This window comes from Podarcis erhardii (assembly GCF_964252035.2).
Source record: "Podarcis erhardii genome assembly, chromosome: 10".
NCBI classification, from domain to species: domain Eukaryota; kingdom Metazoa; phylum Chordata; class Lepidosauria; order Squamata; family Lacertidae; genus Podarcis; species Podarcis erhardii.
Window position 1 is genome coordinate 4,301,109 of NC_138500.1, and position 26,459 is coordinate 4,327,567.

Sequence of the window (26,459 nt, forward strand, 5' to 3'; positions counted from 1 at the left end):
AGGTGGTCGAAGCCGTTGGATGGAGGGGCATCTGCCGGAAGAGCCGGAGGCAGAGCAAAGGGGGATCGATCCATCAATGCGCCAAGGTAACCAATGGGGCAACGCGGAGGGAGGGAAATGACCTTGAAAGACAGCTCACTGGTGATCTGTGTCCCAGGGACGGCTGGAAACAGCTCCCCAAAATCTTGGGAGAAAGGAGATCTCTCCTGGTTATAACCCCCAAGACCCTTCATCTAGGTCTTCAAACCCGGGTTCAACCCAGGAAACTCCCACATGCAAAATACAGGCATTCAGCTCCAACTCACCAAGCACCAGCTGGCCCATTAGTTTTCTTTTCTTTTTTTAAATTTATTTATTTGGTTTTTCAAATTAAAATTTTACAGAGATATCTCCAACATAAATCATAAAAACCAGATTCGAAGGAATCTCCTGGACTTCCCTCCTCCCCTTTGTGGGTCCTATTATTAATCATTTCCTCCTGCATCTTTTATGATAATCCAAACCCTTTGCCTCTTACATTGTGTCCAGAATTCACTATTAAACTACAAGTGTTATTCCAATCCTACTAATGATTTTAACTGTTTACAGGGGTTTTTAAGATATATTATAAATTTCCCCCATTCATTATTAAAATTTTGGTCTTCCTGATTTCTGACTGTTCCGGTCATTTTAGCCATTTCGGCATAGTCCATTAACTTCATCTGCCATTCTTCTCTTATAGGGACTTTATCTTCTTTCCATCTCTGGGCCAATAGCATCTGCGCAGCTGTAGTCACATACATAAGTAGAGATTTAGGGGAGCTAGTCTCAAACGTTTGTTGGGGGAGACCTAGGTTTTTTTTGGGGGGGGAGTTATTTGTCCTGTCTTCACGCTTTTTATGATGGAGGACCGCTGTAGCCACCCCCAACGACACGTTCTCAAGATGGAGAGTGAGGGAACAGCTGCAGTCGCCTGCGGTTCCTGCACAATGTTTACCATCTTGCCAAAGGTTGCGGGCAGCTTTACCTGCAGCAATTGCATGTTGATTGCCCTCTTAGAAGACAAAGTCCAGCAAATGGAGGAATGTGTAGCTACGCTCCAAAGAATTAGAGAGCTGGAGCTCTTCTTGGAAGCAACAGAGCACACCGTCTCCACCAAGGAGGAGACAGGGGACTCCCCTGAGAAGGAGGCTAGTTCACCAACACAGGAGCCAGATATATGGAGAAACGTGACTCAAAGAAGTAGGAAGCCCAGGGTTCGCTCTGATTGTTTAGAAATACACAATCGCTTTGAGGTCCTCTCCCCTAGCATGGAAGACGAAGAGCAGACTCCATTTGAGGATCTCTCCCTCATTACAGTCGATCAGGTATATGAAGACGAGCAGCAAAGTCAGTCCTCAGGGAATGTGCAGGCAACCTTGGAATGGATAGCTCATGGAAGAACCCCAACCAAACCTAAGAGGAGGCGTGTAGTGGTGATAGGGGATTCCGTACTGAGGGGAACAGAAGCAGTGATCTGTGGGCCTGACAAGGTGTCTCGGGAAGTGTGCTGTCTCCCCGGGGCTAAGATCCAAGATGTAACTGAACGACTGCAAGGAATCATAAAACCCACTGACAAATACCCCTTCCTCATGGTTCATGTGGGAACCAATGACACTGCAAGCAATAGCCTCCAGAAGATCAAAAGAGACTACGAGGCTCTGGGTAGGAAATTGAAGCAATTAAATGCACAAATTGTCATCTCATCTGTCCTCCCAGTTGAACGACGTGGCCCAGGGAGAGAGGGAAAAATAGTGGAAGTGAACAGCTGGCTTCGCAAATGGTGTAAACAGGAACGGTTTGGATTCTTAGATCACGGACTGCAGTTTCTTGAAGATGGACTTCTGGCAAGCGATGGGCTGCACCTCACAATGGTTGGGAGGAATGTTTTTGCCAAAAATCTCAGAAACTTCATCAGGAGGGCTTTAAACTGACTAATGTGGGGGAGGGAGACAGTGCTCCTGAAGGTAGGAGTCTAACAATTTATGAAGATGATCATCCAAATGTCATAGACCAAATGGAGCAAACAGCACGCAGACCTAGTGGTGGGAGGAAAAAATCCTTAAATAAGAGACACGGGGGAATGATTAATGGACTTCAATGTCTGTACACTAATGCCCAAAGCATGGGAAATAAACAAGATGAGCTTGAGCTCTTGGTACAGCAAACTAAATATGACATAATAGGCATCACTGAAACCTGGTGGGATAAGTCCCACGATTGGAATGTAATAATGGAGGGATACAATCTATTTCAGAGAAACAGACCAGACAAGAAAGGAGGAGGAGTGGCGTTATATGTCAGGGATGTGTATACCTGTGAAGAGATCCAAGATTTAGAACCTCAAAGCCAAACTGAGAGCATTTGGGTCAAAATTAAGGGAGAGAAGAATAACAGGGACCTCATTGTGGGAGTTTACTATAGATCCCCAAGCCAAACGGAGGACATAGATGATGCCTTCCTGGAACAGATGGCCAAGCATGCAAAAGGAAGGGAGATAGTAGTAATGGGGGACTTCAATTACCCGGATATTTGTTGGATGTCAAACTCAGCCAAGAGCATAAGGTCAAACAGATTCCTCACTGGCCTTGCAGACAACTTCGTTGTCCAGAAAGTGGGAGAAGCAACAAGAGGAACAGCCATTTTAGATCTGGTCCTAACCAATGTTGATGACCTGGTTAGTGGGGTAGAAGTGGAAGGATCATTAGGCACGAGTGATCATGCTCTTCTGAAGTTTACTATACAGCGGAAAGGAGCAGCCAAGCATACTAGGACTCAATTTCTTGACTTTAAGAAAGCCGACTTCATAAAACTTAGGGAAGTGCTGGGTGAGATCCCATGGACAGTAATACTAAAAGGAAAGGGAGTTCATGATGGCTGGGAGTTTGTTAAGAGAGAGATAGTAAAAGCACAACTTCAGGCAATACCAATGAGACGGAAACATGGAAGGTGCCTAAAGAACCCGGGGTGGCTATCTAAAGAACTTTTAACTGAGTTAAGATTAAAAAAGGATGTGTACAAAAAATGGAAAAGGGGGGAAACCACCAAAGAGGAATTCAAACAAATAGCCAGCACGTGTAGACACAAAGTCAGAAAAGCTAAAGCACAGAATGAACTCAGGCTTGCTAGAGAGGTTAAAAGCAACCAAAACGGCTTTTATGGGTATGTTCGTAGCAAAAGGAAGAACAAAGAAACAGTGGGGTCACTCAGAGGAGAAGATGGTGAAATGCAAACAGGGGACACAGAAAGGGCTGAACTCCTTAATGCCTTCTTTGCCTCAGTCTTCTCCGATAAAGAAAACAATGCCCAACCTGAAGAATTTGGAGCAAATGATTCAGCAGAAGAAACACAGCCCAGAATAACTAAGGAGATAGTACAAGAATACTTGGCTAGTTTAGATGTATTCAAGTCTCCAGGGCCAGATGAACTGCATCCAAGAGTATTAAAAGAACTGGCAGATGTGATCTCAGAACCACTGGCAGTCATCTTTGAGAATTCCTGGAGAACAGCCGAAGTCCCGGCAGACTGGAGGAGGGCAAATGTTGTCCCTATTTTCAAAAAGGGGAAAAGAGAGGACCCAAATAATTACCGCCCAGTCAGTCTGACATCAATACCAGGGAAGATTCTGGAGCAGATCATTAAGCAAACAGTCTGTGAGCACCTAGAAAGGAATGCTGTGATCACCAATAGTCAGCATGGATTTCTGAAAAATAAGTCATGTCAGACTAACCTGATCTCGTTTTTTGACAGAATTACAAGCCTGGTAGATGAAGGGAATGCAGTGGATGTAGCCTACCTTGATTTCAGCAAGGCATTTGACAAGGTGCCCCATGATATTCTTGTAAAGAAGCTGGTAAAATGCGGTCTTGACTATGCTACCACTCAGTGGATTTGTAACTGGCTGGCTGACCGAACCCAAAGGGTGCTCATCAATGGTTCCTCTTCATCCTGGAGAAGAGTGACTAGTGGGGTGCCACAGGGTTCTGTCTTGGGCCCCGTCTTATTCAACATCTTTATCAACGACTTGGATGATGGACTCAAGGGCATCCTGATCAAATTTGCAGATGACACCAAACTGGGAGGGGTGGCTAACACCCCAGAGGACAGGATCACACTTCAAAACGACCTTGACAGATTAGAGAACTGGGCCAAAACAAACAAGATGAATTTTAACAGGGAGAAATGTAAAGTATTGCACTTGGGCAAAAAAAATGAGAGGCACAAATACAAGATGGGTGACACCTGGCTTGAGAGCAGTACATGTGAAAAGGATCTAGGAGTCTTGGTTGACCACAAACTTGACATGAGCCAACAGTGTGACGCGGCAGCTAAAAAAGCCAATGCAATTCTGGGCTGCATCAATAGGAGTATAGCATCTAGATCAAGGGAAGTAATAGTGCCACTGTATTCTGCTCTGGTCATACCTCACCTGGAGTACTGTGTCCAGTTCTGGGCACAACAGTTCAACAAGGACACTGACAAACTGGAAGGTGTCCAGAGGAGGGCAACCAAAATGGTCAAAGGCCTGGAAACGATGCCTTATGAGGAACGGCTAAGGGAGCTAGGCATGTTTAGCCTGGAGAAGAGGAGGTTAAGGGGTGATATGATAGCCATGTTCAAATATATAAAAGGATGTCACATAGAGGAGGGAGAAAGGTTGTTTTCTGCTGCTCCAGAGAAGTGGACACGGAGCAATGGATCCAAACTACAAGAAAGAAGATTCCACCTAAACATTAGGAAGAACTTCCTGACAGTAAGAGCTGTTCGACAGTGGAATTTGCTGCCAAGGAGTGTGGTGGAGTCTCCTTCTTTGGAGGTCTTTAAGCAGAGGCTTGACAACCATATGTCAGAAGTGCTCTGATGGTGTTTCCTGCTTGGCAGGGGGTTGGACTCGATGGACCTTGTGGCCTCTTCCAACTCTATGATTCTATGATTCTATGATTCTATAAGTAGTCTTTTCTGCTCCCTGGGAGGGCTACTAGACAGGAAGCAAAACAAGAGATGTAAGGTGCGAAAGTTTGATATATTCTGTAGACACCGGAAGGAGTCTTCAGAAGGGTCATCTTGAGTAATGATGTCGGAGGCTTTATTAGAACCGTCCAGAGCTATCTGTTTGTTTTTGCAATAAATCCTCCTTTTTAATTGTCTACGCCAGGGGTCGGCAAACTAAGGCCCGTGGGCCGGATCAGGCCCAATTGCCTTCAGGATCTGGCCCGCAGACTGTCCGTGGATGGGCGTGGGGATTCTGTTCGTTTGAGCTGCACCATTTCCCCCCCTGCACCATTCCATTTCTCCCCCCTCTCCCTCACACACACCGTGGCGGCACCTCCTCCCTCCCTCCTCCTGGCTTCTCCCCGCCCTGCCTAGAGGAGGAAGGGGGACTGGGCTAAACTGGCTGAGCGCCATTTTAAGCAGCCCCTCTCCAGAGCCAGTCCTTTCGCTCCGCTCATCTTCCCTCCGCCACTGCCACCTTGGTGCTCCTGTGGGCCAGAGAGTGGAGAGGATGAGCTCACTCTGTCTACCCATGAGAAGCAGTGGTTGCGGCAGCGGCAGCGGCAGCGGCAGCGGCAGCCCCTGGGAAGGTAAGTGCAGAGGCTGGGGGTGGGGAGGAGGACTACTTGCCCCCCTCACCTCTTCTTCCAGCCCACCCCCTTGCTGCTTTTCTGGCCTGCCACCAGATCTGATGGACAGCAGACCGGCCCGCGGCTAAAAATATTTGCCAACCCCTGATCTACACTTACTGTGTTATCAAGCTAGGAACCTGGACTCTTGACAGTCACAAAATCCCAAATGTCCCTGCTGTTCCACAAGGGTGTTTTTTCTTCTGTTCTTTGCCAGGGTGAGGGTTGGCAACCATTCCAGACCCAGGTGGATGAGGAAGCGGGTACAATTAGGTTAGCGGTTTGAATCCCCGCGACGGAGTGAGCTCCCGTTGCTCAGTCCCAACTCCTGCCAACCTAGCAGTTCGAAAGCACACCAGTGCAAGTAGATAAATAGGTACCATTGCAGCGGGAAGGGAAATGGCATTTCTGTGCGCTGCTCTGGTTCGCCAGAAGCGGCTTAGTCATGCTGGCCACATGACCGGGAAGCTGTACGCCGGCTCCCTCCACCAATAAAGCGAGATGAGCACCGCAACCCCAGAGTCGTATGCTACTGGACCTAACGGTCAGAGGTCCCTTTACCTTTGCCTTGCCAGGGCGAGGGTTGGCAACCATTCCGGACCCGGGTGGATGAGGAAGCGTGTACAATTTGGTTGCACCTTGCGAAGGCGCTGAAAAAACTCAATATGGAGGCCAACTGGCCAAAATATCGGGAGATTTTGGAACAGGAGGGTGACAAATTGAAATTGCAGAGTTTCGAGAAACTAAAGGATAAAGTGTAAGATTGGCTTCATTATTTTCAAATAAGGGAGGCCTACAATTTAGATAAAAAAATTGGCTTCCAGGTGGAAAAATCAAAATTAGAAACAGAACTGTTAGAACCCAAAGCTAAGATACTATCAAGAATGTATAACTTGCTGTTGAAATGGAATACTGAGGATGAAACGGTAAAATCTGCTATGATAAAATGGGCACAAGATATCGGACATGACATTATGTTTGCTGACTGGGAACAGTTGTGGACCACAGGTATGAAATTCACGGCATGTAATGCCTTAAGAGAGAATATTATGAAAATGATGTACAGGTGGTACATGACTCCAGTCAAGCTTGCAAAAATCTATCATTTGCCCAATAATAAATGTTGGAAATGTAAAGAGACTGAAGGTACATTCTTTCACCTTTGGTGGATGTGCCCAGGGATTAAGGCTTTCTGGGAGATGATCTATAATGAAATGAAAAAGGTATTTAAATATACTTTCCTGAAGAAACCAGAGGCCTTTCTCCTGGGCATGGTCGGCCAATTGGTGCCAAAGAAGGATAGAACTTTCTTTATGTACGCCACAACAGCGGCAAGAATACTCATTGCAAAGCATTGGAAGACACAAAACCTACCCACCTTGGAAGAATGGCAGATGCAAGTAATGGACTACATGGAATTGGCGGAAATGACTGGCAGAATCCGAGACCAGGGAGAAGAGTTGGTGGAAGAAGGTTGGAAGAAATTTAAAATCTATCTACAGAAACACTGTAAAATTATTGAATGTTAATGATGTTGGAATGAAACGAAGTGCTTCTAGTAATAAGGCAAAATAAGAATATGCAAGAATGGATTGATATTAGACGAAAATTGGAAGTTATAATATGTGAGGATAAACAATTAAGGGTAAACTAAGAGGGTATGGATTTGCTGAATAATTTTTTTAATGGAATACAAAAAAGGGAGGTGTGAGGAAGTCATGAAAATAAGTAAATGAGTGGCAAGATATTAGAAAGAGGGATTTTAATTTTTTCTTTTTTCTCTTTATGTGTAATTTTGGTTTTTGTATTTTTTGTGTGTTTTTCTTTTATTGTTTTGTAACCCTTTTCTTGTTAAAATTTAATAAATATTATTAAAAAAAAACCAAAACAATTTGGTTGCACCTTGTTTCTACATCCGGCATTTTCTGGTCTGGACTTTCCCCGGGACATGGTGACAAGAAAGATTTGGGTGGTTTTTAGAAGTTCTTAGATGCCACGATGGCTCTGATCTGCCCCCATGCTTCAGAAAACCACTTTCTGGAAGCAACTGGACTCTGGCTTGCGGGTTTCCCAGAGCAGGCATCTGCTTTGCCGCTATGAGAACAGGATACTGGACTAGACACCTGCTCCACCAGGACTGGATCTACACTAATCTAATAAAAAACGTTATTTCATATAACATTATCTAACTCTCAACACAGTTCTCCATTGCCAAAGGTTCGCTGCTCTGCAGCGCCCTCTGGTGCCACATTTTAATAACGCCTTTTTTGTTTTTTGTTAAAGAATTTATTCATTTTCAATAACAATCTTCCAATTAATGTCAAATGAAATCAATCCAAATTACAATAATAACAATACACCAATTATATATTCCAATTATAAAAAAATAATATTTTGACTTCCCATGTTCCAGATGTCTAGAGATAATTGTCCTCTGCATTTTCGGTATTTTTCAAATTCAAAACTAATATTATCCATCTTTATTCTCCGTCCAACCCATGGGAATCAACGTGTTTTTACATGAGTAGAATGTGCCCTTTTATCTGAAATGCATCTCTGAGTTATTTGTCGGGCATAGGAATTCGTTCTTCTTTTTCCCCAAAAAATATAATCCGGCCCTCCACAAGGTCTGAGGGACAGTGGACCGGCCCCCTGCTGAAAAGGTTTGCTGACCCTTGGTCTAATCAGCCATTGTTTCTTGGCTCACATCTTCTGTAGCAAAGTTTTCGTGTTGTTAACCACAAGAGGCATTTTTTAAAATAACGCCTTTTTAACGTTATAAACCACAAGTGTAGATCCATCCCAGGTCATTCCTATGTCCTTATAAACTTAAGTCTGCTGCACACTGATATTCTCCCTTCTTGTTTTACAGAGAACATGAAAGGATGCCTGCAGTAGGTATGTATGCCGCCATGCCCATACCGGGTTCAGGAACAGACAGTGGAAGGGGGTGAGAAATCTGCTCTGTGGGTGCCCAGCCTAGACAGCCAGCTGCTCTGCCAAGGATTTCATGTCCTGTTTTTTCAAGATTCTTCTTTCTTTGGTGATCCCTCGTAGCCGAGTAAGATTGCCTTCCACAAACACGGTTTTAACAATGAGTCTGTAAGTGACTGTGGAGGCCAATTCTGGATCCACACCTCCTTCCACAGTGGGGACATTGGTTTCCGGGTGGGAGTTGATCACGGTGTAGATTTGCCAAGCGTGCCTTCCTCTTAGCACGTTTCTCCCTTGCGTCCTGAGTTCGAGTGTCTTCAAAGCCCACGACACCTTTGGTCAAGGCTGTTCTCCAACTGGAGCGCTCGCAGGCCAGTGATTCCCAGTTGTCAGTGTTTATACTACATTTTTTAAAGATTTGCCTTGAGACAGTTTTTAAATCTCTTTTGTTGACCACCAGCATTACGCTTTCCATTTTTCAGTTTGGAATAGAGTAGTTGCTTTGGAAGACGATAATCAGGCATCCGCACAACATGACCAGTACAATGAAGTTGATGATGAAGAATCATTGCTTCAAGCCCAGCGAACCTCATAAGGAGCTGGGCCATATTGCGGTGGTGCTTAACATCGCATCAATGCATTAAAATGTTCTGGATTCATGCTGGAAACTTCCTGATACATGGCTGCTTTCAGGTGTCTTCTAAAAGCCAGGAAGTTCTTTATTTCCTTGACATCTGATGGGAGGACATTGCACAGGGCGGGTGCCACCACTGAGAAGGCCCTCTGCCTGCTTCGCAGTAACCTCATTTCTCGCAGGGAGGGAACTGCCAGAAGGCCCTCGGAGCTGGACCTCAGCGTCCGGGATGGACGATGGGGGTGAAGTCGCTCCTTCAGGGATACTGGGCTGAGGCCATTTAGGGCTTTCAAGGTCAGCTCCATGTATAAGAAATAGAAGAAAGGAGGACTCTCAAAGGAGGCGTATACACAAGTAGCCAGCAGTTGCAGCGGGAAAGTCAGGCTGGCTAAAGCTCAGAATGAGCTCAGGCTTGCAAGAGAGGTGGAAAATAATAAAAGGTTTCCTCAGCTATGTCTGATGGAAGAGGAAGAACAAGCAAGTGGCAGGTGTTCAACTTGGAGAAAACGGAGAAATGGTATTGGGTGACAGAGAGAAGGCAAAACTACTCGACTGCTTGTAATTCTGGTGTGTGTTGCTGGCCCCTTCTAACACAGACATTATTTTGCAGATAAGAAAGCAAAGAAAGGAGGGGCAGAAGCAAAAAAAGGTGGGAAAAAAGATGAAAAAGGTGAAGAAGGAGAAGGAGAAGGAGAAGGAGAAGGAGGAGAAGAGGTAGAAGAGGAAGCAGAAGGAGAGGAACAAGAATTAACTGAAGAAGAAAAAGATCAACGTGGTTTGTATCCTGCGCACCTACCGTATTTTTCACCCTATAAGGCGCACCGGCCCATAGGACGCACCTAGTTTTCAGGGGGAGGGAATCAAGGAAAAAATATGATTCCCCCTCCCCCCAGCTCTAGGAGCAGCGGACAGGCTGCACATAGCCTGTGTGCTACTCCAAGACCTTCTCCCTGCTTTTGCGGGAGGTGGCGGAATTCCCCCACCTCCCGCGAAAGCCCATAGAAGCCGCACGCGACTCTTTGTCCCTCCTTGGGAAAAAGCCCCCAAGAGCCCCCAAGAGCGGCGCGCTCTTTAAAGGGTGTGCGGCTCCTGCAGGCTTTTCGACCCAGCTTGTGGGGCTGGCGATGGGGGGCCCACTGCCAGCCTCAAAGCGGGGTTGGGGAGCAGCACGAAGGCGTCGTGCGCCTTCCCGCTGCGCCCCGATCCTCTGGGGCTGGCGATGGGGGGAAGTGCTGCTTTCCCCCACTGCCAGCCTCAAAGAGCAGACTCTCCTGGCTTCAGCAGGCTTCGGAGGCTTCGCGTTGCTATCACTGAAGCCAAGGAGCCTTCATTCGCCCCATAGGACGCACACACATTTCCCCTATAGGGCGAAAAATACGGTAATCAAAGAATCTTAGAGTTGCATTTTTCCAAGCCGTTGCCTTGAATGGAATCCATTTCGTACGTTACACAAGATGCACGTTCTCACATACATCTCAAAATCCAGAAAGCACACCTTTCAAAGGACACTATAGTAATAATATAATAATAATAATTTATTATTTATACCCTGCCCATCTCGCTGGGTCCATTACCTTCAGTAGCTGAGGGCCTCATCAAACCTAAATGCGGCCCTGGAAGCTAGCTGTCTCTTCCTCATTTACATGGCCTGCCACAGGATATTTCATTTATTTATTGCATTTATGCCCCCAGCTTTTTCTGCAAGGAGCTCAAGGGGTTGTCCATCATCATCATCCTTTATTATTTATACGCCACCCATCTGCCTGGGTTTGCCCAGCCACTCTGGGCAGCTCCCAACAGTATTAAAAACACGATAAAACATCAAACCTTAAAAACTTCCCTAAACAGGGCTGCCTTCAGATGTCTTCTAAAAGTCAGGTACAGTGGTACCTCGGGTTAAGTACTTAATTCGTTCCAGAGGTCCGTTCTTAACCTGAAACTGTTCTTAACCTGAAGCACCACTTTAGCCAATGGGGCCTCCTGCTGCCGCTGCTCCACCACTGCACGATTTCTGTTCTTATCCTGAAGCAAAGGTCTTAACCTGAAGCACTATTTCTGGGTTAGCGGAGTCTGTAACCTGAAGGGTATGTAACCCAAGGTACCACTGTAGTTGTTTTTCTCTTTGACATCTGGTGGCAGGGCGTTTCACAGGGTGGGAGCCACCACCGAGAAGGCCCTCTGCCTGGTTCCCTGTAACCTCACTTCTCGCCAGAAGGACCTCGGAGCTGGACCTCCTCCTGCTATGTGCTTAATCTGCACAACGACCCTGTGAGACTGAGAGCAGGCCACGGCTCTTCCCAGGTCACCCAGTGAAGTTCACGGCCAAGTAGGGATTCAAACCCAAGTCCTCACACAGCACTGTAACCACTGCTCCACACTGTCTCCGATAGCCTTGCCAAACTGATGAGAGGGGCATATTTGCTACTGGTGGCACCGGATTAATTTCCATTCTCTCTCTTCCCTTTAGAAAAAGAGGAAGCTATCCAGAAAATTAAAAAAGGAGCAACAAATACTTTCTGGCTGTGTTTGTTGATGATAATCGGCTCAAGTGTGCTGTACCATAACTGTAAGTTAACCTCTGTTCAGAATAAGTGTGTTTTACTCCAAAGTAGGGCAAGGCAGCGGACACACCTTGAAGAAAAAGGCCAGAATCGTTTTAATTTCAAATGTCCTTGCTCTTCTTTTAATAATTGATTCTAGGTTGCCCAATTACTTTTCATATTTATTTTTGTAACTGCAGTCACCTCGTTGATTGGCTCCAGTATACCAGTTAAATAATGTATTCAATATGGATTTTTAAAAAATAGGTTTCAGAAAAGAAGACTCTAAACTGCAAATTGTTCTATTAAGAACCAATAAGAAATTATTATCTAAAATTCATGACTTACTACTAGAACGGGATCTGAAAGACGAACAAGATTGTAATGGGATATGGGGTTGCTTGTGCGTAGGCGCCGAACCTCTCCAAGCTGAGTAGTTGGCTTAAAACTTTCCCTGACCGGACAGCCCTTACTTCGTGGCTGTCTTAATCACTGGCAGAATCTGTCAGTGGGCGTTTCCTGAATTTCTTCCAACATAAAAGCTCCTTGACACTGAGTCTCCGCCTAGATTCCCTGCGCGAAAGCTTTCTGCGCAGAGTGAGCGTCCCAAGGGGAGGTCCTGAGCTCTCTGCACTGGTCTCGCTGGAAGCGTCCCTGAGCCTTCCCTCCGACGCCCCCTCTGCCTCTCCTTCCTCAGCGGAAGCTCTCCCTCTCTCCCTGCTGGTTCCCTCTCCAGCGTCGTCTGGGAGCCTTGCCACCACCCTAGGCTCCGATGGCAGTTCCCTGACATCCACCTCCCCTCCAGGACCCCCCTCACCCCCGGACCGTCCCCTTTCCTTGGCCGGTGATGCTGGAAACCCCCGGAAGGAACCTTCCCCATCTTCTGATGACTCAAACACTGCTCTCCACCTGCTACTATCTCTTCCCACTGGAGAATCTTCCCAATCCGATTCCATTCCATTTCCCTGCTCCTTAAGCCCCTCCTCCTCACTCCCAGCCGCCCCCACCATTCCTTGCCATGCCTTTCTTTGAGGGCAGACCCTGACAAAATGCCCTGGCTGTTGGCAGAGGAAACACTTATTGGCTGTTTTCCCCTCCTTCTTCCGAACTTCGCCAGAGTTTGCAACCCTGCGCGCACGCGCGTGCCTCCGATCTCCATTGGCTCCACCGGCTTGGAAGGTTGCTCTGGTATTTCAGGAATGCGGATGTCATTCCAACGCTCTCCTCTGCCTTCCCGCTTCTCTAGAGCCCGTGCTTCCTGTCGCGCTCCAATCGCAAGTGCAGCTTTGGTCAGCTGATACATCGACTGCGGGCGGGGCACGCGGGAAAGTTCGTCCTTCACCGCGGGGGCTAGGCCTTCCTCAAATAACATCTGAATCGGTTCCGAAGCCAGTTCCCACCCAAGTCGGTGTATGAGCATAGCAAACCGCGACCAGTACTCTCTGACTGATTGGTTCCCTTGTTTGCACGCCAATAACTGCCTGCGCACCACGCTCTGCTCAACTTGGCTGGAAAACATCAAATCCATGGCTGTAAAAAACTTCCTCAAGTCCTTTAAGGCAGCATTCTCAGATGCCATCAGTGGTCTAACCCACTCTCTGGCACCATCCTGCAGGAGCCCGATCACGAAGGCTACCCTCGCCCCATCGTCCACAAAGTCATCATACTGCAGGTCCAGTGCATACTGCACCTCTGTCTTAAATGCCTGGTAGTCCCTCGGATCGCCCCCGAACTTATGCACCAGTCCCGGTACCTTCCTTGCAATGGGGGTGGGTTTCCCCTGTGCATCCTGAGTCCGCCTTTCATCGAGCCGCACCGCTAGTAGAGCCAGCTGTTGTTCCAAATCTCTGTTTCTCTCCTCCAGAGTTGGTCCTCCCCTGGCTCCCTCTCCGGCGCCTGCTCCTTCGGTCTTGCTCATGATGCCCCCTTCGCACAAACAACGTCGAGGACTGACGGATTGCTGTAATGGGATATGGGGTTGCTTGTGCGTAAGCGCCGAACCTCTCCAAGCTGAGTAGTTGGCTTAAAACTTTCCCTGACCGGACAGCCCTTACTTCGTGGCTGTCTTAATCACTGGCAGAATCCGTCAGTGGGCGTTTCCTGAATTTCTTCCAACATAAAAGCTCCTTGACACTGAGTCTCCGCCTAGATTCCCTGCGCGAAAGCTTTCTGCGCAGAGTGGGCGTCCCAAGGGGAGGTCCTGAGCTCTCTGCACTGGTCTCGCTGGAAGCGTCCCTGAGCCTTCCCTCCGACGCCCCCTCTGCCTCTCCTTCCTCAGCGGAAGCTCTCCCTCTCTCCCTGCTGGTTCCCTCTCCAGCGTCGTCTGGGAGCCTTGCCACCACCCTAGGCTCCGGTGGCAGTTCCCTGACAAAGCTGTTATGATAAAATGGACCCAGGACATCAGCCATACAATTATTATTTTTATTTTTATATAATTTTTAATTCGTTTTTCGACATATCATTTTCAACAGCAATTAAACATACTTTCATATCTTATACCTTGTTTTTTTTACTTCCATCAATCACATCTGAAAATTTTCCAATCTGTTCACTAAATATACCTTTCTTACTTCCACAATTACATTTAACTCATAACTAATATCTCTATTCTTTCTCTACTTTGCAATGCTACTTACATTTCTCCTTACAAAACGTCTTGTGGTCCTACTAGCGTAATTTGTTGATTACAATTGCTCTTCAAATAGTTCGTATCGGCCATACAATTCAGATGGAACAGTGGGAGAGACTTTGGAGGTTGGATATTAGATTTACCGCCTGAAATGCCATCAAGGAAAACCTAATGTTTAAAATTTCAGTATAAAAGATACTGCAGGCATATTCATTAGGGATTTTAGGAAAAGACATCCCACAGGACAAGAAAAGATTATTCTTATATGCAGCCAGATTATTACTTGCTAGAAACTAGAAAGGGGAAACTATCCCCACAAAGGAAGATTGGATAAGTAGATTATGTGAATTTATAGAATTAGCTAAACTAATGGAAGCCATAAGAAATCAGTCTAAGGAAGGAATGGCAATGTTTTGAGGAATATATGAAAAAACACTGTTCTAAAGAAAACACATTGATATTCATAGAATAAGTGTGTAAAGAGGAACTAATTCAAGGTAAAGTTATTAATAGATATAAAATGATCAATATAAGGACACAAGGTAAATAAGAGTATGCAGTAAAGGATGTTGAGTTGTGGTGGAGGGAAGCCACATAGTGCAAATTATAGTTATTTATTTCCCCATGGAGGAAAATGAGCCCAAGATTCGACATGTTGATCGTGGACATCCCTGGACTATGACAACAATAAGTTTTTTAAAAAGAGTAGGAATCGTCTAGTGTTTATGTGCAAAAATACTGCAAACAAGTTGGTACATTGGCGGGGTTTTAAGTAAACACTTGCAACTAGCAGGAAATTAGATAAAATTTAGGGAAATAATAATTGGGAAAGTTTTAAGTATGGAAATGCAGCAGAACTTTGTTTGCATAAGGAACCAGGAGAGGGTAGGGAAGGAAGATTCAAAGCATCTCAAAGAGAGGGTTAGTGAAAATGTATCTGCATAAATCTAGATCCGATAGAAATGTGGGCTAACTTTTGCTTTTAATTGTGAAAACGTAACTGTGGAAAATTGATGAAAATTTATTGACAGAAAAAATAAACAAATCCTGATGTCCTCTCTGCAGTCTGCTTCCCACACTGAGTTGTGACCTTGCAAAGAGGCGCCGGGGTTGAAGTCTGGTGTCAGCTCTGGCCATCTGGGTGGGGTGGGGGGCAAGGGATGCCCAACCTGCCAGTCTCGCCTGGGACGTGCCCCCTGTGTTATAGCAGCCTATCTTTCCTGCCTTCCTCCACAACAGATGAGCAACGGATCATACGGCTATCGGACAACATTGACGCTGCGAAGACGATACGGGTCTTTTTCGTCAGTCACAATCAAACCCTTGATGCATTGAACGGTAAGAGATGTCTTGCCGCAAGAATGCCCGCGTCCCGCCTACCTGCCCACCCGCCACTCTCACCAAGCCCCCAACCACTGCCCCCTGTTAGGATATAGTTCCATTCCACCTTTAGAACAGATGTATGGATTGTTGTATGTCACATCAGTGGCGTAGCATGGGGGGTGCAGGGGGGGGGCCTTGCCCCGGGTTAGGGGGCGCAAATTACTTGCCTTGCCCCGGGTGCTGACAACCCACGCTACGCCACTGGGTCACATGTCTGTTTCCTTCCAGCACAGTCTGCTGGGAACTTCCATTGCATATTGCTTTTGCCTATACTGCGGTTTGCTTTGACACGAAGGCAAGCAAACATGTTTTTCTTTTGTCCTGCTGCTGAATAAAATGCTGTAAATATGCTTACACATGTCTCTGTCCGCCACTTCCGTTGTGAAAAGTTATTCACTCTGCTGATTAGAGCGTGCTCAGTCTCTGAGGGTTTCTGAGGCTCGATAGATGCTGTTCCGAGAACCGGAGTTCGCCCGGCTGCCGGCCGGTGGCTGGAGCCAGCTGAGGGCCTGCCAAATGCCCCTGTCTCCCTGGACCCATCCCAACACCCCCATCCTTTAGTATCATGGCTCACAGGGCCGTCTTAATTATATCTGGTGCCGTGGTGCAAAGATCCCTCCGGCACGATCCCTCCCCGTTTCCCAGAGTTGCTGACCTTTTTATGGTGTTTTGTGGGGCTAGAGGAGGTGGACAGTGGCTGGAGGGCAGCTCCTCCAGCGGGGTAGAGGCCAGAGGCTCTGGGCGCGGCGCTGCTTCAGCGAGGCGGGCAAGGGCGGCGAGCTGATGCCAGCAGGCACCGCATCCAGCCTCCACCTCTTCCCTGGCACCCTGCAGAACCTGGCGCCCTGGCATCCTGCGCCATTTGCCTCTACGGGCAAGACGTCCCTGGTGGCTCAGCAGGTGGGCTGACGTGGGGAGGGGGCAGAGAGGGGTGTGCCCGCTTGTCATAGGATCATGTAGTTTGAAGACACCCAGGGCCGATTTTATGTGATTCGTTGCATCAGTGGGTAACCTTTATAATCCAACTAGGGTTCTGTCTAAACTTTTTTCAAAGAGAGCCAGATTTGATGAAGTGAACATGCGTGAGGGCCGACCAAAGTTGTTGACCTTTTTTTTAGGGTGGCTGAAGTTGTTTGCCTCAAAGTTGTTTTAGGATTGAAGTTGTTGGGATTTTACCTCAGGAAATAAACTGCCACAGGGGCCAGATTAAACAGGCCGGCAGGCCGGATGGGGCCCCCAAAACAGACTTCGGACATTCCTGAGTCTACAGTATCCACTTACTACACTTTTAAGTGATCGCTGATCCATGGCCATTTGATGCACCTTTGGTTTATTTTGGTATGTATTTCTTATTGGTTGTTCATATGCAGGCCTGTCATATCATTCTCTGCATTGTACAGTGGACGCTCGGGTTGGGAGCATGATGCGTGTTCGCAACCTGCAGTGTTCGCAGCCCGCAGCGCCAAGCAGGTTGCAATTCGGCGCTTCTGCACATGCGCAAAGTGCGATTTAGTGCTTCTGCACATGCGCGACCGCCGAAACCCGGAAGTAACCCATTCCGGTACTTCCAGGTTTTGGCAGGTCCATAACCCAAAAAATCGCAACCCAAAGTGTCTGTAACCCGAGGTATGACTGTATTTGACTGTAATGGATTTCATTTTATATTATCGCCAGCTGATGAAGAATTGTCATTGGAACAGTTCGCTAGCCCGGAAGAACTGTTCTGTCTGCTGCTGTGCTCTGAGCAACCTTTTGTGTCTTTTGGCACACCTACCATCTCACTTCTGTGTTGCTGTTCTTATAACTCCACCGTGCTCCAGTTCACTCTAGACAGCATTTTGGATATAATATTTACTGTGGAAAGGTGTTTGGCCTCAATTTCAGTGATTCTTTATAGTGACATACCATTCTTATCATTCTGCTTATGGAATAGTTAGGTAAAGGGAAAGGGAAAGGGAAAGGGAAAGGGAAAGGTAAAGGTAAAGGTAAAGGTAAAGGTAAAGGGACCCCTGACCATTAGGTCCAATCATGACTGTCAGGGGCTCAGGAACAGAGGCACAGGGAAGAGAGGAAATGGAGAGCGAAGGGGAAGAATCTGAGGGCAGCGTAGGAGAAGGTGACAGTGGCCCGAGAGATTCCATGAGCCTCTCCAGCGAATCAGAAGATTCACAGAAGGGGGCGCCGGTGGCCAGGGCAAGGGGGGTCCAAAAGGGGACACTCCAGAAGCAAGGGGCCAGCGGGGACTCCCAGAGCAGCAGTTGGAGATCAGGACCAGCTTCCCCACCAGAGCGTAGTGGGGGGGAAGAGTCCCAGAGCTCGGGGCCAGCGTCTCCCCCAGCAGGGAGAGAAGATGAGTCAGGGCTGACCACGCCTCCATCGGAGAGTCAGGGAACGGAGGGGAGGTCAGGTCCAGCTAGCCTCCCGGAAGAGGGAAGTAGTGACAGAAGCAGTGTAACGGTCAGGAGGAAGGTCACTGGGTTGGCGCGAGAGCCAAGTTCAAATGTACAGGCGCGCGGGACAGCAGAGAACCCGGATTGGGAACCAGGTCCCAAAGCCCGCCGGAGGCAGGGGGAGGAGTCAGGGGACTCAGCGTCAGAAGAGTCCAGAAAGAGGAATGCCCCAGCGGACAGGAGGACCCAGAGGAGGAGAGAGCAGAGGAAGAGGTGGAGCAGGTCTAGAGTCTTAAACTGGTGTCAGAGGGGAGGAGATTCAGACGGAGCTTCGGCGGTCTAGGGTTTAAGACGTAAAGCTGCGCGCCACAGTTATGAAATAGAGACTGAACTTCAATAAAGACTTTTGTATATAACAACGACCTGGCGTTGGTCCTCTGTGAGCTGGGACTTCGGGCAGCTCTGACAATGACCGACTCTGGAGTTGCAGCGCTCATCTTGCTTTATTGGCCGAGGGAGCTGGTGCACAGCTTCTGGCTGTGGCGTTCGTACGGAGCCCCCGGTCATCTCACAGGCTATTGACCCGTACGCCACTAATCCGCTACCACCAACCAGGTCCTCTCTGGTAAAATCACTTCCGTCTCAGTCAGCTTTTCAATTAATAAAGAAGAGTGTATTTTATTTCAGACATAAAACAAAACTATTACAGCATTCCAAACGGTGTTCCTCTTTACTTTCTTAGTCTTATGTTCCTCTCTCTATCTCTGCTACCTCCCCACACTCAAGGACTGCCCTAACTGTCTCTCTATTACCAACTGCCTTTCCCAACCAGCCAACCCACTCAAACCAACCAACTACCCACCCACAACCCACAACGAACTAACTGCCAGAACTAGTTTTATAGACCCACTGTCTCCACCCCCCGGGTCCTGTCTGTGCAACCCATTTAACTATTTCCCCTCCAGCACTCTCTCATATAGGTTAACGTCACACTGGGTAATGTGGCCAGCATGACTAAGCCACTTCTGGCGAACCAGAGCAGTGCACGGAAGCACTGTTTACCTTCCTGCCAGAGCGGTACCTATTTATCTACTTGCACTTTGACGTGCTTTCAAACTGCTAGGTTGGCAGGAGCAGGGACCGAACAACGGGAGCTCACCCCATCACGGGGATTCGAACTGCCGACCTTCTGATTAGCAAGTTCCAGGCTCTGTGCTTTAACCCACAGTGCCACCCGCGTCCCTTTATGAAATAGTTACTTGACTCTTATTAGTTTGTGACGCCCTGCACATATTACATGTCTTCTGCTTATGAATTTTGAAACAGTTTGGATAGGGTTATAGAAATATTGTCAATATATTATTAGCCTATGTGTTGCTTGATGTTGTTCAGATTGTTCTGTTTTGCAACACAGGGGAATTTTTTCGGGTTTATTATTCTCCGGAGTGGAGGCAGGCCACGTCGCTTGTACCCAACGCAATCGGCAGACAGACACACGTCACACTCCTGGGAACCTTTCTATATATTTATGCTCGACTGCCCGACACCTCCCTGACTTGCACTTTTGCAAATTGTTCTAGATACGGAAATCCTAGGGTTGGCAGAGAATTTAGCGGGGTTTCTACGCGACATCAAGACAAGGACTACTGCAGTGAATGTTGCAATTGGTAAGTTTGTCTGAGACTCGGCTACAGAAGAATTGGGGAGGGGGGGAGACACAAGCTGAAAGCCTTTTCTCCCCCCACCCCTCATTTATTGGTAAAAACCTATTGGTGTTTCACAACTTTCTGAGTAGTTGCAGGACCTTAGCCAGACCTAGCAGAATCCACAGAAGCAATTGGCGACTTGGCTGCAGACAGGATAGACGAAGCAGGAACCAGCAACTTGTAGTTAGGTGTTTATTATATGTTGTTGTTATTTAGTCGTTTAGTCGTGTCCGACTCTTCGTGACCCCATGGACCAGAGCACGCCAGGCACTCCTGTCTTCCACTGCCTCCCGCAGTTTGGTCAGACTCATGTTTGTAGCTTCAAGAACACTGTCCCACCATCTCGTCCTCTGTCGTCCCCTTCTTCTTGTGCCCTCCATCTTTCCCAACATCAGGGTCTTTTCCAGGGAGTCTTCTCTTCTCATGAGGTGGCCAAAGTCTTGGAGCCTCAGCTTCAGGATCTGTCCTTCCAGTGAGCACTCAGGGCTGATTTCCTTAAGAATGGATGCGTTTGATCTTCTTGCAGTCCATGGGACTCTCAAGAGTCTTCTCCAGCACCATAATTCAAAAGCATCAATTCTTCGGCGATCAGCCTTCTTTATGGCTTTACATTTATTCTTTACATTCCAGTTAGTAGGCCATTAATTATCACTCCCTTGAGAGAGCTTGACCAATCAGGGAGTTGTCTCCATGTCTCTGTTATCACCAGGCAGACTTACTCCTTCCAATTGCCTTCTGGCTGTCTGCCAAACCATAATTGACTCTGTGTGAGTAGCTGCACGTACAGTTTCCCAACATCATTTCCAGAACTGGAGAATTTATTCCCTTCTTCAATTCTGGCTGCCCTTGTTGAAGGCCAACCCAGCAAGAGGACCAATCGCTGGAGTTCTAATGTGTGTTTGTTACAAATAAGTGTTCACTCTTAACCTTACGCCCACAAGTTCTCACACAGGAGGAATGAAGAAAGATTGAGGGGTTGTTGTTGTTGTTTTTACATGATACAGTGGTGCCTTAGTTCTCAAACGCCTTGGTACTCAAACAACTTGGAACCCAAACACTGCAAACCCCAAAGTAAGTCTTCTGGTTTGTGAACTTCTTTCGGAAGCTGAATATCCTCCATTTTGAGTGTTTTGCTTCTGTTTTGTAGAACCCAGTTCAGCTACTGATGGATTGATTGTGTGACTGCAGTACATTGTTTATTGCTTTCGTTTTATGGATCAGTGGTCTCGTTAGATAGTAAAATTCATGTTAAATTGCTGTTTTGGGGGTTGTTTTCCAAAGCCTGGAACGGAATAATCCGTTTTGCATTGCTTTCTATGGGAAAGCCCGCCTTGGTTTTGGAACGCTTTGGTTTTGGAGCGGACTTTCGGAACAGATTAAGTTTGAGAACTAAGGTACCACTGTATTAAAGGTATATGAATGCTGCTTCAGGTGGCAAAATCGCAATATAATCAGGCAGGAAATCCTATAGTACAGTGTTACCTCGGGTTACATATGCTTCAGGTTACAGACTCTGCTAACCCAGAAATAGTACCTCGGGTTAAGAACTTTGCTTCAGGATGAGAACAAAATTTGCACAGCAGTGGCATGGCAGCAGCAGGAGGCCCCATTAGCTAAAGTGGTGCTTCAGGTTAAGAACAGTTTCAGGTTAAGAACGGACCTCCAGAAAGAATTAAGTACTTAACCCGAGGCACCACTGTATGCCTGTATAGTTATTGTTTATATAGTATATGTATAGCCTGATCTTTGTTAATTGTTGCAACAGGGTCCCCACTCACCACACGCAGGAGGAGAACCCTGAACAATGGTGCGCAAGCCTTTATATAGACTTTTTAAATTGCCCGTCCTGTAGCCCAAGACCACCCCCCAAAACATCATGCATACATCACAAATGGAGGTGGTCTACAGCAGAAATCCTGTCTGCCAGGATACCTGATAATGGTCACTGACTGCTTTACCTGGACAGCCCAGCCATTCTTTTGTGATGGTAAATACTTTAATTCTTGAGTCCAGATCACAGGCTCACCCTATTCATCCACAAATGCGAGCTTAAGTCAAGTAAGCAAAAGACAATGGGGAGGCTTCCCCATTTCCTCCCTCCTTGCAGAGAAATATTTGAGGTCACTGGGAGAGTCAAAATGGCTTCAGGATTGCTCTCCTGTACTATTTCAGAAACGTGGTTTATATACTTATGTATGCGTTTGCCTCATACATTTATGAATGCTTATTTAATATTTGGGACCTGAGAATTCTTATAACACAAAGATTACCTTTGAAGTGCATTAAACCAATAACTTAAACATTCCATACTATAGCATTTCATTTTACAGTGGTACTTCGGGTTAAGAACTTAATTCGTTCTGGAGGTCCATTCTTAACCTGAAACTGTTCTTAACCTGAAGCACCACTTTAGCTAATGGGGCCTCCCGCTGCCGCCGCGCCGCCATAGCACGATTTCTGTTCTCATCCTGAAGCAAAGTTCTTAACCCGAGGTATTATTTCTGGGTTAGCGGAGTCTGTAACCTGAAGCGTATGTAACCTGAAGTGTAAGTAACCCGAGGTACCACTGTATTTATTTGTATGTCTCCTTATCTCAAGGGGGGTGTACTTGGTTCACCCCTCCCCATTTCATCTTCACAACAACCCTACATAGTAGGCCAGGCCAAGAAAGGCGGCCACTGACCCCATGAGCTTCATGTCTGCGTTGGGAATTCGAACCCAGCTCTCTCATCTCATGCCTTAGCCCAACACTCCAACCCTTACACCACATCGGCTCCCGCAAAGGAACTTTTGATGATTTTCCAGTACTATTCCCAATCTGGCTGCTGGCACAGTAACATAAGCACTGGCACACACACACGAAGATTGGCATCATTCATTCAAAGACCCTCACCCTAATCCAGAATGCAGCAGCTAGACTGGTGACATAACCCGAAACCAGGAAGAAGGGACGTTGGATAATAATTAGGGAAAAATTTCTTTCTTTCTTTTTCATTTATGGAATTAGTGTAATATTAACGAAATATCAGGGAAAATGCTGGAAAGGAACTAATTGGCTTTAGTAGAAAGGATTTAAGGAGTTATGTATAAATATGGTTTAAACTTTGAATCTTAAGGTTTTTAAGGTAAGATAAGGTTAAATAAATTAAGGTAAATTGAATAACAGAATATGGTAAAAGATGGAAAGGATATGTTGAATTAATTAATGAGATAGGTTGTTAAGATAAATGATTTAAATAAAAATTGAGAAATATGGGAAGAATTTGCTGAAACAACGAATTAAGTTAGAATACAAAAAGGGAGGTGTGAGGAGGTCCAAGAAACAGGCAAATGAAAAGATGTAATAAGGGATGTGTATTTTTCTTTTCTTTTCTTTTCTTTTTTCTTATCTTTTTTCTGTTGTATTTTTTCTTTGTTTTTTCTTGTATTTATACATTCTGGAAATTTTGAATAAATATCATTTAAAAAAAGAAAGAAAGAAAGAAAGAAAGAAAGAAAGAAAGAAAGAAAGAAAGAAAGACCTACATTGGCTCCCAGTACGCTTCTGAGCACAATTCAATGTGTTGGTGCTGGCCTTTCAAGCCCTAAACGGCCTCGGTCCAGTATACTTGATGGAGCGTCTCCACCCCCATCGTTCTGCCCGGACACTGAGGTCCAGCTCTGAGGGCCTTCTGGCGGTTCCCTCGCTGCGAGAAGCCAAGTTACAGGGAACCAGGCAGAGGGCCTTCTCGGTGGTGGCGCCCGCCCTGTGGAACACCCTCCCGTCAGATGTCAAAGAGAAGAACAACTACCAGACTTTTAGACATCTGAAGGCAGCCCTAGTTAGGGAAGCTTTTAATGTTTGATGCATTACGGTATTTTAATATTTGGTTGGAAGCTGCCCAGAGTGGCTGGGGAAGCCCAGCCAGATGGGTGGGGTATAAATAATAAATTATTCTTATTATTATTATTAAGCAGATGGACCGGCTGGTTTCTAACACATCTCCTTCTCTCTCTCTCTCCTGCATGCTTCTGGTTCGCCTCGCAAGACAACATAATTAAACTGATCAACGGCGGGTGGCAGCCCTTCAAGGGCCGACTCTTTTACCTCATCTCGCACCCGATGGGTTTTGATTTCGCTCAGAGTGAATGTGAGAAATTAAAGACAATACTACCCAGCATTGTCACAAAGGAAGAGGAGGTAAGTTTGAGGACCGCGGTCCACATGTTCGCTCTCCCCAGGTAAACCCACTGTGGACCGCTGGAACAGGACAAATGTCCACCGTTTTTTTTTTCTGCAAATGGACATTTGTTATAGCCGGGAGGGGTCCTAAGGTCCGTCTAGTTTCTAACCCCCCGCAATGCAAGAATCTCAACTAAAGCACGCATCACAGGATCACAGGTGGAAAGAAACCAAGTCAATATGTTCCTGTGAAGCTCTTTTGCAGAAATACTCTACACCAGGGGTCAGCAAACTTACGGAGCCTCGGGCCGGTGTCTCCAGCACCGATCTTGCGGCAAGCCAGAGGGCAGGGGAGCATGTGCCCATAATCATGCGCACATGCTATTTCCAGTGCACATCCGGGTCAGGGGAGCACCGGAAATAGCTTGTGCGCATGTGCACGGGCCTCCTCCGCCCCAGATGTGCACCGGAAATAATGCTTGCACATGAGCATAATGCTTGCGCATGCGCACAAGCTATTTTTCGGTGCTCCTCCGACCCGGAAGTGGGCAGCCGCGCAGCGCAGTATCAGTAAGAGTGGGCAGCAGCAGCGGGGGGCGGGGGTCACCGTGGGCCAGATAAACAAGTCCCTCGGGCCTTATCCAGCCTGCAGGCCTTAGTGTGGAGACCCTTGATCTACACCTTGTGGAAATAATCAGAAAGCAGTTTGGGTTTACAAATCGTTAAATAAGTTGGAGTTCTTGTTATTATATATACCAAGAAAAAAGCACACCGAGAACTCTGGCCAATATAAGTTTCAGCAGTGGGAGGGGTCCCTACTCGCAAATCAATAATCAATTGTAACAAACACTAAACCATTCAAAAGTATGTATTCTGACAAGGATTACAAACTCAAATAGAGATTATAAACCCAAACAGAGATTACAAACTCAAACTCTGCATAGCACAATAATTTGTTACAGAATTAGAGATAAGAGTTTATGAGTAAAGATAAGTTCATGTTAGTCCATAGTCAGATTTGATGTGAAGGTCTTAGTTTCAGTCACTGAGCAGACTTCTGGCTTCTGCTCAGTGATAGAAACTAAGACCTTCACATCTCTATTTGAGTTCGTAATCCTTGCTATCCTGCAGACAGTTTCAGTGGTGTAGCGTGGGTTGCCAGAGCCCGGGGCTATGGAGGGAAACGGACAGAGTATGTGTGTGTGTAATCGGCTGCCTAATGACGCCCACGTCACCCAAGAGATCGCAGACGCAGAGATAAGAAAAGAAGAATCGTTCCGTTGGTCTGGAGAGGTTCACTCATGGAGAAGCTGTTTTCAACAGAGTCCAGCAACGGAAGAGCGCAGCTGCATTGCGGCAGCACCGGGCGTTGATATTTTGCATCCCTAATAATTTTGTCGTCCCGTTCCCCCACCACCAGCACGCTATGCCACTGGACAAATCTGAACGCATGGTCAATGAAGCCGGGGTTTCATCTGACCTTGCGCGGCAAGGGGTATAGATCAATTGGTAGAGAACGTACCTTTCAAACAGAAGATGCCCGGTTCATTCTTCCTGAAACCCTGGGGAGGCATGGCTGCCTGCCAGTGTAGGGTCTGACTCAGTACAGACTGCTTCATGTTACGTTCTTTCAGGTTACGCCCCGCGGCGACCCGGAAGTACCGGGAAGGGTTACTTCCGGGTTTCGCTGCTTGCACATGCGCAGGTGCTCAAAATGACGCCGCGCGCATGCGCAGTGGCGAACCGCACCCCGCGCATGCTGCGGGTTGTGCTCTTTTCATGTTGCGAACGGGCCTCCGGAACGTTCGCAACCAGAGGTACCACTGTACGGCACATCTACCTCACTCTTGTGTGAGCTTTCTGCTGGAAAATCGATGAACAGTCCTCCCGAAAGGGTCCTTCGTCCCAGTCAGGCCTTCTGTTTGGCTCTCTTGCAGCTATTCATTGAGACGATTGCCAAGGAGTCGAGTAAGGGAGTGTGGATTGGGCTCAAAAAGGAAGGCTTATCATGGAGTTGGCTTGATGGGACACCGTACAATGAAAATAGCAGGCAAGTGTCTGGAGAAACCTCTATACCGTAAAGAAACTCTCGGGTGTTTTCTCCTTCCCACCCTGAAAGCAGCTTACGGAAGGCTGCCTTTCCCCGACTTCAACTTCACAAGAAGCGGGAATAGGGCAGACGCGGAAAACAGGGTTCTCTTGGCATTCTGACGAGAAGCTACCTTGTTCACACCTCCAGTGTGGTGTAGTGGTTAAGAGCGGTGGACTCGTAATCTGGTGAACCGGGTTCGCGTCTCCGCTCCTCCACATGCAGCTGCTGGGTGACCTTGGGCTAGTCATACTTCTTGAAGTCTCTCAGCCCCACTCACCTCACAGAGTGTTTGTTGTGGGGGAGGAAGGGAAAGGAGATTGTGAGCCGCTTTGAGACTCCTTAGGGTAGTG

At 47.0% G+C, this 26,459-nt stretch overlaps 1 protein-coding gene across 1 annotated transcript; it reads left to right on the forward strand.

Moving 5' to 3' along the window:
* Window positions 1–26,113, forward strand: LOC309351969 (uncharacterized protein). The gene is made up of 8 exons (XM_081880203.1): window positions 1–86; window positions 8,512–8,537; window positions 9,818–9,982; window positions 11,675–11,773; window positions 15,616–15,714; window positions 19,730–19,816; window positions 23,884–24,035; window positions 25,955–26,113. The coding sequence occupies exons 2-8, from the start codon at window positions 8,525–8,527 to the stop codon at window positions 26,096–26,098; spliced, it is 759 nt and encodes a 252-aa protein (XP_081736329.1). The 5' UTR covers window positions 1–86; window positions 8,512–8,524; the 3' UTR covers window positions 26,099–26,113.
* Window positions 26,114–26,459: the final 346 nt, after the last annotated feature.